The following is a 13,850-nucleotide window of genomic DNA, read 5'->3' as shown; positions in this document are numbered from 1 at the left end:
GAAGAAGAGCCGGTAGAGAGCGATACTGTTGAAGAATCGAGCGTAGATGACCCACCGGTTGAAACGTTGGAAGAGTTGAGCAGGCTTGAGGCGGAACGGAGACGACTAGAGGCATTGGTGCCGCGCCCTCTTGACGATGATGCTGATCGACAACTGCGCTATCGAACGCGTGGTGAAAGCTCCGGAAGCAGCAGCCGCAGCAGATCAGTCGGCGGTGGTGCGCAAACGAAGCGGAAGAGTAGCAGCAGTAGCTTAGTGCAACCGCAGCATGTCGTTCTTGCATGTACCTATGGCTTGGCTAATAGCAGCATTGATTATGTTACAGTTATTGCGATCATTATTGCCATTATTACACTGTTTGCACTCATGATTCTTTAAGATGGTAAAGAGAGAGAGAGAGAGAGAATGAACACGAGGGTTGTAAAGATTTCACAGGTTGACTCAGATAGCCTCAAACGCGAGGCTTGTGGGGAAGAAACAAATGTCCTCGATGCAGCAGCGCCCCGTGCAGTTGAAGAACGAATCTCTTGCAAGACTTTCTACGCAGGGAGGATGTGGTTTTTGGTTTTTGGGGGAAAGTTTTCGATCAATGAGGTTCTGTATTCTTCAAACGCAAAGGCTATCTGCTATCTTGCGTACATAAAAGGTTGTGACTGATATACGCGCACACAAACACACACTGATAGGAAGGTTGGGGGCACCACAATGGCACCGTAGGACACCTGTATTCACCTTTTCGCAGCTAACCGCGTGCGTTGTTGTGCAGCGATGCCAGCGATCGTGTTTTGTTCGTTTTGTAAAATAACACCCATGTTGTCGTGTACGGCTTTTCATCGTACCACTGTGCGCCGAACCGTTTTCTATATCCTCTCTTTTGTCCCTCTGTTGTTTGAACAAAAAAAAAAAACGGTATCTTGTAGCTGGGGAGGAGATGTCAGAGGGCGTACATCCGAGCACGACGGACAGCAGCAGTATCGTGACCCTGCCGGGTAAGCCAACGACCATTCCACTGATGTCCTCCTGTCTCGGTGAGAAGCAGATGACCCGTGCGTCTGCCGTGAGTTTCGTCCCCACGTCAGCCCCCAGTGCGGAGCTGGAACCCGCCACAGAGACGACTACTGTGGCGGTGAAAGGTCGTCGTAATAATCCGAACCGTGATTCGGGTGGCGCTCTGCAGAATCTTTGCTTCTGTTTGATATAGGATGAAGTGCTTGTACAGAATGCACTAGTTGGGTGTCTGGTGGACCGAATTGCCTGACCGAAAAGATTCTGACACCGTCACCAAGACTTCCCAAGGTTTGGAAAGGTTTCGGTTTCTCATGCCTTTTACTATTGCCTGCTTACGAGAAGCTTCGAGCAGATCTTATGTGCCAATGAACACTTATTGTTATGTCTTGTATAGGGAAAGTCTTCCGTTATTAGCTACTAATTGGATATAAAAACTACTTGAACATTGTTTAGGCGCACCCGTGCAACCTAGAAGAGGAATATTGAAGTTAAATGCAAAATCAAACTTTAAGTGTACTTCGCTTCGCCTAGAGTAGTGTATCAGTGAAAGAGTTGCCTCACAAGACACACTGCCAGAGCACAAACCGGCTCCGGTTCCGATACTGATCGTATAATGCGTTTTCTGTTTCAATGTTTTCTTCTTTAGATCTGTAGCACTTTAGCCCATGGTAAAGCTCTCTTCTACGCGAGGCAAACAAAAAGAACAAGAGAGAAACAAAATACAAAACAGAAATCGTTGATGAACGTAATCGATTTACTGATGACACATCGTGCGAAACATCACACACGAACGGCCACGGGCGACAGCGGTCTTTGTTGATAGTGAAATACGAGGAAGGAAAACACAAACGCGACACTTTAGGCTTAAACGGTCTACCCAGCATTAGATAGATTTGCGGCGATCACAAGAGATGTAAGCAGGAAGCGCTCTCTATGCAAACAAAAGTTAACCATGTGCCAGGGCGATTTAAGTAGTCGAGAAACAGAGCGTAGGCTACTGATGATAGATGCGTCGGCATGATTGCGTAAGGTTAAAGTTAGCTGGCGAGAAGCGCTCTGCGTTTAATTTAAAGAGAGGGAAAGAAGAGCGGAAATGCTGGTGTCCAAAACCACCCAACACGCGTCACCGAACAGGCGAGTCTTACTCCGAGCAGGCCGGAACGCATGCACAGCTATTTTAATCGCACCAAGCCGAACGGGATGATGTTTATTGTTTATTAATAGCCCTATCCTGTCCCGCGCACTGCTGTTGGTTTGGCGGGCAGAAGATGCGGAACATTGTAATAAATCTGTAAATTCCTTCGCTTTGCTAAGTGATAGCTTCTATGTAGGGGTAGGTTGTTGTAAGTAGAGTAGTAGCCACTAATCGCGCTTATGTCGCCTACCTAAGCCACAAAACTATATATTGCTTCGTAAGCACGCGTAGAGACAGGTTGAGGAAGCAGAAGCACATGTTGTGTACACAGATGAGCTAGGTATATTATACACGTTTATCGTTTTATAGAATGATATATTTACACTACCTATAATTGTTGTTGATTCGCATGTAGAAATAAAATTATGAGTAAATACACTGAAATGGAATTGAATTGTGTGTGCTTTATGCGGAAAAGATTAATTTGACTAAAAATAATATCAGCTGACGGCTCAGCCAACGTTCGTTCGTTGGCCTTTTGTTTCCATGAGATGTTTATATTGATTTATTGCTCCCCTCCGATTGTACTGGGAATCCGATCGTATCGTATCGGGTGCCGACGAACAGATCCGCCCGTAAATCCGTCCCCGGGTTGCCTTTTTGATAGATATCGAGAACAAGAAACACTGAACCGCTTATCACCGGGCGAGGGTTCCCAGCCAAAAAAAAGTGAAACACCTGGCCAATAACGTAACTCGATCAGCCTTATTCGGATGCATCAGGCGATATGATTCCACACCCTGGGCGCTATAAAAAGACTTCCCAAGCTGTGAGCCAACATCAAACGGAAAGTTGTGTTCGGTAAATAGCAGCAACAGTATCTGCGTACTCCCCGATGGCTTGCTTGAAGTTGTTCAGTGTGGTCGGTCTGGTGGTGCTGGCGGCCACCAACGCAATCGGTGCCGGAGTAGCAACCCGCGCCTGTTCCGGAGGGCGGCCAGCCCCAACGGAGGTACGTGTGGAGGGTTGTACGGTTCCACCGTGTGACCTGGTGCGTGGATCCGATGCCATTATGGACATGGACTTTACGGCCCCGTTTGCGGCGGCCAACCTGCGCACGCAAGTGGTCGCTACGGCACTGGGCGTAACGGCACCGTTCGAGCTTCCGGCGGATCGGGCTGCTGCCTGTAATTGGTTGCTGAATACCCAGTGTCCGGTCAGCGCCAACGAGGACATTACCTATCGGTTGAGCATGCCCGTACTGCTGGTGTATCCGCGCGTGAGCCTTACGGTGGAGATCGATCTCGTGGACGATGCTGGGCAGTCGTTGGCGTGCTTCGAGCTAGATGCACGTGTCGTTTCCGGTCGTGCTGCTTAAGATGGAGAGAATAATTTGCCAAATATAACAAAAATGTAGCGAATTGTTTGTCTTTCCTCGCGTACCGAATCCAAACTACACTTTCGTATGGTTTTCGAATGAAAGAAACGGATTTTCGGTGTTTTTGAAAAGTGTGTATCTGTGTGTAAATTATGGCGTGAAATGTTTCAAGCGTTTCGTGTGAAATATTTTACGTGCGCATCTCAGGCACCAGAGGTTCTGTTTCTGGTTCTGTTTCGGTTTGAGGTTTATGATTTTACGATATTTGTAGCTTCAACGAACTCATTTATCCTGATTGTAGTAATAATCAGTAATTTTTATAATGTTTGTGCCATACTCCCTGTTGTGTCCGCACAAAACAAACATAGAGATGGTGTGTACGGCACAAACAGAACATATATTTTATTCTATTCTTTGGTATGCGTAATACAACAAACACACGCACGTAATGCGGGGAGAGGACGACCGGACTCTCTCGCGCCGCGATCCTTACTGAGGACGTCACCGGATAACAGCCCTGCTCAACGGCGAGCCCGTAGGATGAGGCAGCGGTCTGTCCACAACACTCCCCTACTAAGCCATGTAAATTACAAAACTTGGCATTTGAATAGGCTTTATTTTTATTGTTTATGATGTTCTTTGTTGTATTTTATATTCCCGCTTCATAAACATTATTTCAATGTATTGTAATGTAATGTAAATTACATTCCAATGGATTCCAATTCTAATGATATCTAATACTTCAGAAAAGGTCGAGTCCGAGCTTATTCTTATGATTAATACATTGCGTCAAACCTTACGCACGCAAAACAGATTTCAAACGGCACGAAAAAAGCCAAGGCGATATTCAAAAGCGATTGACGTGTACTATTGATTCAGATGTGAGCCATGACGCTATTTTCGATGCACATAGTCGGAATCTTCTAGCAAACGGAAGATTCGCCAAATCGGTATTTCTCGAAACGTTATCCAGCTGAGCTAACAAGCTAAGACAGGTGAGATCTAGTATAAAAGGCAGAACAATGTCAAGAAAATATTAACTCACCACTCAGATACCAATCCGTCAGTCAACATGAAGTTCGCTTTCGCATTCGTCCTGATCGCTCTGTTCGCGGTAATCGCTATCTCCCAGGCACGACCTCATCCCGATCAGACCGCTGCTTCGAGCGACGATGGAACCAGCGTCAACACCAAGACCGATATCGAGAAGGACACTATTACAGTCGAGGCAGACGGACGTAGATTTAAATTGAAAACATTGAAAAATGGAATAGGTAGTGCCTCTGGTGTCGTTTCAATTGTCTGTTCATTTGTTAGATGTATCAACTAGGGGTAATAAACTGTGGGAACACTAAAACAAGCTAAAATCTATTTGATTGCTTTGAACTGTACTTAAAAGGAAGAAAGAAGTGGAACCGATAAGTGGATAAATAAAACAGCATCGAAATGAAGCAGGTACTAGTCTTAGTCAACGTTGTTGAGGGTAGAGGAGCAAAGTTCGCCTGCCAGTAGTTCTAGCTCTGGATATTTGACGAATGCAGTGGGGGTGTAGTGTTGTTTGATTCGGTAAACATACGAAAAACAAGCACCTGGTGGTAGCAATCTGGTTCAATCAATGAATCCAAAACGTGCTCCAACTTTAATGTGTGGTAGGGAAACTCGTCGCTAGCCGAAATGTAACTACAGTATTGAACCGATGAGAGCTGAAATCCCCCATAAGAATAGAGGAGTGCAGGGGTTGGAGCTACCTGATTTTGATACTGCAATTAGAACCCGTCCTCCTCTTATCTTTGTGATGGTTGTGGTTGAGCGATCGGTAGGGTAAACTGTAAAGCGGTTCCGTAATCAGCCTTCCTAGTGTACAACCCATGCACAATTTGATTATAGATCGAAGGTTCTCTCAAGGAAGGCTTCTCCAATTATTATAATTCATTTATTTTACCCCTGGGGATTTAAAACCTAGCTTGTACCAATTGTCCATGTAGTGTGCATCCTAAAGACTTTTTAGGCCGTCCACAAGGACAGAGGAGGCGTGGTAGGCCCAAATTGAGGTGGCAAGATGGCGTGGAGGCGTCCGCCATAAAGGCCGGGATAACGGACTGGCAGACGAAGGCGCGAGACCGTGAGCGGTTTCGGACACTCCTGTGGCAGGTCAAGACCGCAAAGAGGTTGTAGCGCCGGATAAGTAAGTAAGTGCATACTGCAGCTACGTGCTGCTCTAGCGATCGCTATGCACTTGGCCTTTGGCCTTACGCCCTACACTGTTGACATTTGTTGTTGTGGTTGCTGTTGGTGGTGATGCGGATTGCATACCTATTAGCGCAGCCCAATCATCGCTGCCGGCGACACTGAGTTTTATGTCGGATGCATGGACGTTTACTAAAATTATATAAAAACCTTTATTACCTAATCATAAATTACTTGCGTTGACCCTATTTGCCTTAGCTCAGCCGCACGAATGAGAATATTCACTGCATGAGTGCTGTACGTTACACAGCAAATTTTCTCATCCTGCTTCAGTAAAGTTTTTTACTGAAACGGTTCAGTAATAGAATATTTTACTGATTTTCAGCATAAATGTCATTTTTTTACCGATTTTCAGTAAAACAATTTACTGAATGCATTTCAGTAATACACATATTACTGAAAATCAGTATAATAAGTGTCAAATTAGTCGTTTCACTGGATATCAGTAAAACAAATTACTGAAAATGCAGCAATTCATTCTGTCAAATCGACCTGTCAGTCAGATCATCAAAACAAAACAATGCGGTAGCCACTTGCTCGTGATGTGCAAAAAGTTGATTTTGTAGGCGCTTACAGGCACCCTGGTGAAATTTCAGGTGATATTTCGGCTTACGGGATTAATTTAAAATAATTGGCAGCCATGTTGGTGTGTAAAATGTTTGCTACAATCCACTGTGCTTGCTGAATTTGCGTGGTGTCTGTGAGCGCTTACTTCACCATCTACACTTGCGGCGGTGAAATACAGTATAAAAACTGTATAAAACAACACAAAACATGTATGAACATGAATTGAGGAACTGGGAATCTCTGCGCATCAATAAAAACTCAATTTAAAAGAAATATTTCGTCATTTTTTAATCGCTACCAACTACTGAAAAATCAGTAATATGAGAATGACTTTACTGGGATTTCAGTAAACGAGCTGTCATTTTGGTGAGCACCGGACATTACTGAATGATTCAGTAAACATTCTTTTTACTGAAAGGATTACTGAAACTTCAGTTAAAATAAAATTCAGTAAAATTTTACTGAAGTTCAGTAAAAAAAGTTTTCTGTGTAGATCTCCCTCTATTTTTCACTTTCTCTCTCACTCTCTCTCTCTCTCTCTGTCTCTCTGTCTCTCTCTCTGTCTCTGTCTCTCTCTCTCTCTGTCTCTCTCTGTCTCGATCCTCTGGTCAGCGACCTGTAACGCACGCACATTTTTCCACGCACACATTATACGAAAGCCGTCGACTGCTATCGCTGAGTGGAACACCCAGGTGGACAGAATGGCTAAGTTCGATCGGACCACAATACTGAGGATGCGTGATCAATGAGGGGCTGTCGAGGTACGCCCTACACAGTTGACATTTGTTGTTGTGGTTGTTGTTGGTGGAGATGCGGATTGCATACCTTTTGGCGCAGCCCAATCATCGCTTCCGGCGACACTGAGGATGCGTGATCATTGAGGGACTGTCGTAGAGAGACACAGTGGGATGTTTGTAGTATTTCATATTCTTGTTTTATAAGCACTCTTTGAATATGTCCTTGAAAATACTTCAGAAAAGGTCGAGTCCGAGCTTATTCTTATGATTAATACATTGCGTCAAACCTTACGCACGCAAAACAGATTTCAAACGGCACGAAAAAAGCCAAGGCGATATTCAAAAGCGATTGACGTGTACTATTGATTCAGATGTGAGCCATGACGCTATTTTCGATGCACATAGTCGGAATCTTCTAGCAAACGGAAGATTCGCCAAATCGGTATTTCTCGAAACGTTATCCAGCTGAGCTAACAAGCTAAGACAGGTGAGATCTAGTATAAAAGGCAGAACAATGTCAAGAAAATATTAACTCACCACTCAGATACCAATCCGTCAGTCAACATGAAGTTCGCTTTCGCATTCGTCCTGATCGCTCTGTTCGCGGTAATCGCTATCTCCCAGGCACGACCTCATCCCGATCAGACCGCTGCTTCGAGCGACGATGGAACCAGCGTCAACACCAAGACCGATATCGAGAAGGACACTATTACAGTCGAGGCAGACGGACGTAGATTTAAATTGAAAACATTGAAAAATGGAATAGGTAGTGCCTCTGGTGTCGTTTCAATTGTCTGTTCATTTGTTAGATGTATCAACTAGGGGTAATAAACTGTGGGAACACTAAAACAAGCTAAAATCTATTTGATTGCTTTGAACTGTACTTAAAAGGAAGAAAGAAGTGGAACCGATAAGTGGATAAATAAAACAGCATCGAAATGAAGCAGGTACTAGTCTTAGTCAACGTTGTTGAGGGTAGAGGAGCAAAGTTCGCCTGCCAGTAGTTCTAGCTCTGGATATTTGACGAATGCAGTGGGGGTGTAGTGTTGTTTGATTCGGTAAACATACGAAAAACAAGCACCTGGTGGTAGCAATCTGGTTCAATCAATGAATCCAAAACGTGCTCCAACTTTAATGTGTGGTAGGGAAACTCGTCGCTAGCCGAAATGTAACTACAGTATTGAACCGATGAGAGCTGAAATCCCCCATAAGAATAGAGGAGTGCAGGGGTTGGAGCTACCTGATTTTGATACTGCAATTAGAACCCGTCCTCCTCTTATCTTTGTGATGGTTGTGGTTGAGCGATCGGTAGGGTAAACTGTAAAGCGGTTCCGTAATCAGCCTTCCTAGTGTACAACCCATGCACAATTTGATTATAGATCGAAGGTTCTCTCAAGGAAGGCTTCTCCAATTATTATAATTCATTTATTTTACCCCTGGGGATTTAAAACCTAGCTTGTACCAATTGTCCATGTAGTGTGCATCCTAAAGACTTTTTAGGCCGTCCACAAGGACAGAGGAGGCGTGGTAGGCCCAAATTGAGGTGGCAAGATGGCGTGGAGGCGTCCGCCATAAAGGCCGGGATAACGGACTGGCAGACGAAGGCGCGAGACCGTGAGCGGTTTCGGACACTCCTGTGGCAGGTCAAGACCGCAAAGAGGTTGTAGCGCCGGATAAGTAAGTAAGTGCATACTGCAGCTACGTGCTGCTCTAGCGATCGCTATGCACTTGGCCTTTGGCCTTACGCCCTACACTGTTGACATTTGTTGTTGTGGTTGCTGTTGGTGGTGATGCGGATTGCATACCTATTAGCGCAGCCCAATCATCGCTGCCGGCGACACTGAGTTTTATGTCGGATGCATGGACGTTTACTAAAATTATATAAAAACCTTTATTACCTAATCATAAATTACTTGCGTTGACCCTATTTGCCTTAGCTCAGCCGCACGAATGAGAATATTCACTGCATGAGTGCTGTACGTTACACAGCAAATTTTCTCATCCTGCTTCAGTAAAGTTTTTTACTGAAACGGTTCAGTAATAGAATATTTTACTGATTTTCAGCATAAATGTCATTTTTTTACCGATTTTCAGTAAAACAATTTACTGAATGCATTTCAGTAATACACATATTACTGAAAATCAGTATAATAAGTGTCAAATTAGTCGTTTCACTGGATATCAGTAAAACAAATTACTGAAAATGCAGCAATTCATTCTGTCAAATCGACCTGTCAGTCAGATCATCAAAACAAAACAATGCGGTAGCCACTTGCTCGTGATGTGCAAAAAGTTGATTTTGTAGGCGCTTACAGGCACCCTGGTGAAATTTCAGGTGATATTTCGGCTTACGGGATTAATTTAAAATAATTGGCAGCCATGTTGGTGTGTAAAATGTTTGCTACAATCCACTGTGCTTGCTGAATTTGCGTGGTGTCTGTGAGCGCTTACTTCACCATCTACACTTGCGGCGGTGAAATACAGTATAAAAACTGTATAAAACAACACAAAACATGTATGAACATGAATTGAGGAACTGGGAATCTCTGCGCATCAATAAAAACTCAATTTAAAAGAAATATTTCGTCATTTTTTAATCGCTACCAACTACTGAAAAATCAGTAATATGAGAATGACTTTACTGGGATTTCAGTAAACGAGCTGTCATTTTGGTGAGCACCGGACATTACTGAATGATTCAGTAAACATTCTTTTTACTGAAAGGATTACTGAAACTTCAGTTAAAATAAAATTCAGTAAAATTTTACTGAAGTTCAGTAAAAAAAGTTTTCTGTGTAGATCTCCCTCTATTTTTCACTTTCTCTCTCTCACTCTCTCTCTCTCTGTCTCTCTGTCTCTCTCTCTGTCTCTGTCTCTCTCTCTGTCTCTCTCTGTCTCGATCCTCTGGTCAGCGACCTGTAACGCACGCACATTTTTCCACGCACACATTATACGAAAGCCGTCGACTGCTATCGCTGAGTGGAACACCCAGGTGGACAGAATGGCTAAGTTCGATCGGACCACAATACTGAGGATGCGTGATCAATGAGGGGCTGTCGAGGTACGCCCTACACAGTTGACATTTGTTGTTGTGGTTGTTGTTGGTGGAGATGCGGATTGCATACCTTTTGGCGCAGCCCAATCATCGCTGCCGGCGACACTGAGGATGCGTGATCATTGAGGGACTGTCGTAGAGAGACACAGTGGGATGTTTGTAGTATTTCATATTCTTGTTTTATAAGCACTCTTTGAATATGTCCTTGAAAATACTTCAGAAAAGGTCGAGTCCGAGCTTATTCTTATGATTAATACATTGCGTCAAACCTTACGCACGCAAAACAGATTTCAAACGGCACGAAAGAGCCAAGGCGATATTCAAAAGCGATTGACGTGTACTATTGATTCAGATGTGAGCCATGACGCTATTTTCGATGCACATAGTCGGAATCTTCTAGCAAACGGAAGATTCGCCAAATCGGTATTTCTCGAAACGTTATCCAGCTGAGCTAACAAGCTAAGACAGGTGAGATCTAGTATAAAAGGCAGAACAATGTCAAGAAAATATTAACTCACCACTCAGATACCAATCCGTCAGTCAACATGAAGTTCGCTTTCGCATTCGTCCTGATCGCTCTGTTCGCGGTAATCGCTATCTCCCAGGCACGACCTCATCCCGATCAGACCGCTGCTTCGAGCGACGATGGAACCAGCGTCAACACCAAGACCGATATCGAGAAGGACACTATTACAGTCGAGGCAGACGGACGTAGATTTAAATTGAAAACATTGAAAAATGGAATAGGTAGTGCCTCTGGTGTCGTTTCAATTGTCTGTTCATTTGTTAGATGTATCAACTAGGGGTAATAAACTGTGGGAACACTAAAACAAGCTAAAATCTATTTGATTGCTTTGAACTGTACTTAAAAGGAAGAAAGAAGTGGAACCGATAAGTGGATAAATAAAACAGCATCGAAATGAAGCAGGTACTAGTCTTAGTCAACGTTGTTGAGGGTAGAGGAGCAAAGTTCGCCTGCCAGTAGTTCTAGCTCTGGATATTTGACGAATGCAGTGGGGGTGTAGTGTTGTTTGATTCGGTAAACATACGAAAAACAAGCACCTGGTGGTAGCAATCTGGTTCAATCAATGAATCCAAAACGTGCTCCAACTTTAATGTGTGGTAGGGAAACTCGTCGCTAGCCGAAATGTAACTACAGTATTGAACCGATGAGAGCTGAAATCCCCCATAAGAATAGAGGAGTGCAGGGGTTGGAGCTACCTGATTTTGATACTGCAATTAGAACCCGTCCTCCTCTTATCTTTGTGATGGTTGTGGTTGAGCGATCGGTAGGGTAAACTGTAAAGCGGTTCCGTAATCAGCCTTCCTAGTGTACAACCCATGCACAATTTGATTATAGATCGAAGGTTCTCTCAAGGAAGGCTTCTCCAATTATTATAATTCATTTATTTTACCCCTGGGGATTTAAAACCTAGCTTGTACCAATTGTCCATGTAGTGTGCATCCTAAAGACTTTTTAGGCCGTCCACAAGGACAGAGGAGGCGTGGTAGGCCCAAATTGAGGTGGCAAGATGGCGTGGAGGCGTCCGCCATAAAGGCCGGGATAACGGACTGGCAGACGAAGGCGCGAGACCGTGAGCGGTTTCGGACACTCCTGTGGCAGGTCAAGACCGCAAAGAGGTTGTAGCGCCGGATAAGTAAGTAAGTGCATACTGCAGCTACGTGCTGCTCTAGCGATCGCTATGCACTTGTCCCTTGGCCTTACGCCCTACACTGTTGACATTTGTTGTTGTGGTTGCTGTTGGTGGTGATGCGGATTGCATACCTATTAGCGCAGCCCAATCATCGCTGCCGGCGACACTGAGTTTTATGTCGGATGCATGGACGTTTACTAAAATTATATAAAAACCTTTATTACCTAATCATAAATTACTTGCGTTGACCCTATTTGCCTTAGCTCAGCCGCACGAATGAGAATATTCACTGCATGAGTGCTGTACGTTACACAGCAAATTTTCTCATCCTGCTTCAGTAAAGTTTTTTACTGAAACGGTTCAGTAATAGAATATTTTACTGATTTTCAGCATAAATGTCATTTTTTTACCGATTTTCAGTAAAACAATTTACTGAATGCATTTCAGTAATACACATATTACTGAAAATCAGTATAATAAGTGTCAAATTAGTCGTTTCACTGGATATCAGTAAAACAAATTACTGAAAATGCAGCAATTCATTCTGTCAAATCGACCTGTCAGTCAGATCATCAAAACAAAACAATGCGGTAGCCACTTGCTCGTGATGTGCAAAAAGTTGATTTTGTAGGCGCTTACAGGCACCCTGGTGAAATTTCAGGTGATATTTCGGCTTACGGGATTAATTTAAAATAATTGGCAGCCATGTTGGTGTGTAAAATGTTTGCTACAATCCACTGTGCTTGCTGAATTTGCGTGGTGTCTGTGAGCGCTTACTTCACCATCTACACTTGCGGCGGTGAAATACAGTATAAAAACTGTATAAAACAACACAAAACATGTATGAACATGAATTGAGGAACTGGGAATCTCTGCGCATCAATAAAAACTCAATTTAAAAGAAATATTTCGTCATTTTTTAATCGCTACCAACTACTGAAAAATCAGTAATATGAGAATGACTTTACTGGGATTTCAGTAAACGAGCTGTCATTTTGGTGAGCACCGGACATTACTGAATGATTCAGTAAACATTCTTTTACTGAAAGGATTACTGAAACTTCAGTTAAAATAAAATTCAGTAAAATTTTACTGAAGTTCAGTAAAAAAAGTTTTCTGTGTAGATCTCCCTCTATTTTTCACTTTCTCTCTCTCACTCTCTCTCTCTCTCTCTCTGTCTCTCTGTCTCTCTCTCTGTCTCTGTCTCTCTCTCTCTGTCTCTCTCTGTCTCGATCCTCTGGTCAGCGACCTGTAACGCACGCACATTTTTCCACGCACACATTATACGAAAGCCGTCGACTGCTATCGCTGAGTGGAACACCCAGGTGGACAGAATGGCTAAGTTCGATCGGACCACAATACTGAGGATGCGTGATCAATGAGGGGCTGTCGAGGTACGCCCTACACAGTTGACATTTGTTGTTGTGGTTGTTGTTGGTGGAGATGCGGATTGCATACCTTTTGGCGCAGCCCAATCATCGCTGCCGGCGACACTGAGGATGCGTGATCATTGAGGGACTGTCGTAGAGAGACACAGTGGGATGTTTGTAGTATTTCATATTCTTGTTTTATAAGCACTCTTTGAATATGTCCTTGAAAATACTTCAGAAAAGGTCGAGTCCGAGCTTATTCTTATGATTAATACATTGCGTCAAACCTTACGCACGCAAAACAGATTTCAAACGGCACGAAAAAAGCCAAGGCGATATTCAAAAGCGATTGACGTGTACTATTGATTCAGATGTGAGCCATGACGCTATTTTCGATGCACATAGTCGGAATCTTCTAGCAAACGGAAGATTCGCCAAATCGGTATTTCTCGAAACGTTATCCAGCTGAGCTAACAAGCTAAGACAGGTGAGATCTAGTATAAAAGGCAGAACAATGTCAAGAAAATATTAACTCACCACTCAGATACCAATCCGTCAGTCAACATGAAGTTCGCTTTCGCATTCGTCCTGATCGCTCTGTTCGCGGTAATCGCTATCTCCCAGGCACGACCTCATCCCGATCAGACCGCTGCTTCGAGCGACGATGGAACCAGCGTCAACACCAAGACCGATATCGA

General features: G+C 43.7%; 2 protein-coding genes across 10 annotated transcripts in view; both read left to right on the top strand.

Moving 5' to 3' along the window:
• Positions 1–13,850, top strand: part of LOC120908831 (supervillin) — a 192,768-nt gene that overhangs the window by 45,944 nt on the left and 132,974 nt on the right. The gene's annotated exons all lie outside the window — the stretch shown is intronic.
• On the top strand, positions 2,683–3,612 carry LOC120908835 (NPC intracellular cholesterol transporter 2-like). Its single transcript, XM_040320280.1, has one exon. The coding sequence runs from the start codon at positions 3,039–3,041 to the stop codon at positions 3,519–3,521; it is 483 nt and encodes a 160-aa protein (XP_040176214.1). The 5' UTR covers positions 2,683–3,038; the 3' UTR covers positions 3,522–3,612.

The sequence above is a fragment of the Anopheles arabiensis genome, chromosome 2, assembly GCF_016920715.1.
Source record: "Anopheles arabiensis isolate DONGOLA chromosome 2, AaraD3, whole genome shotgun sequence".
Classification (NCBI taxonomy): Eukaryota; Metazoa; Arthropoda; class Insecta; order Diptera; family Culicidae; genus Anopheles; species Anopheles arabiensis.
Note: the sequence above shows the minus strand (reverse complement) of the source record. Positions and strands in the feature narration are given on the sequence as shown.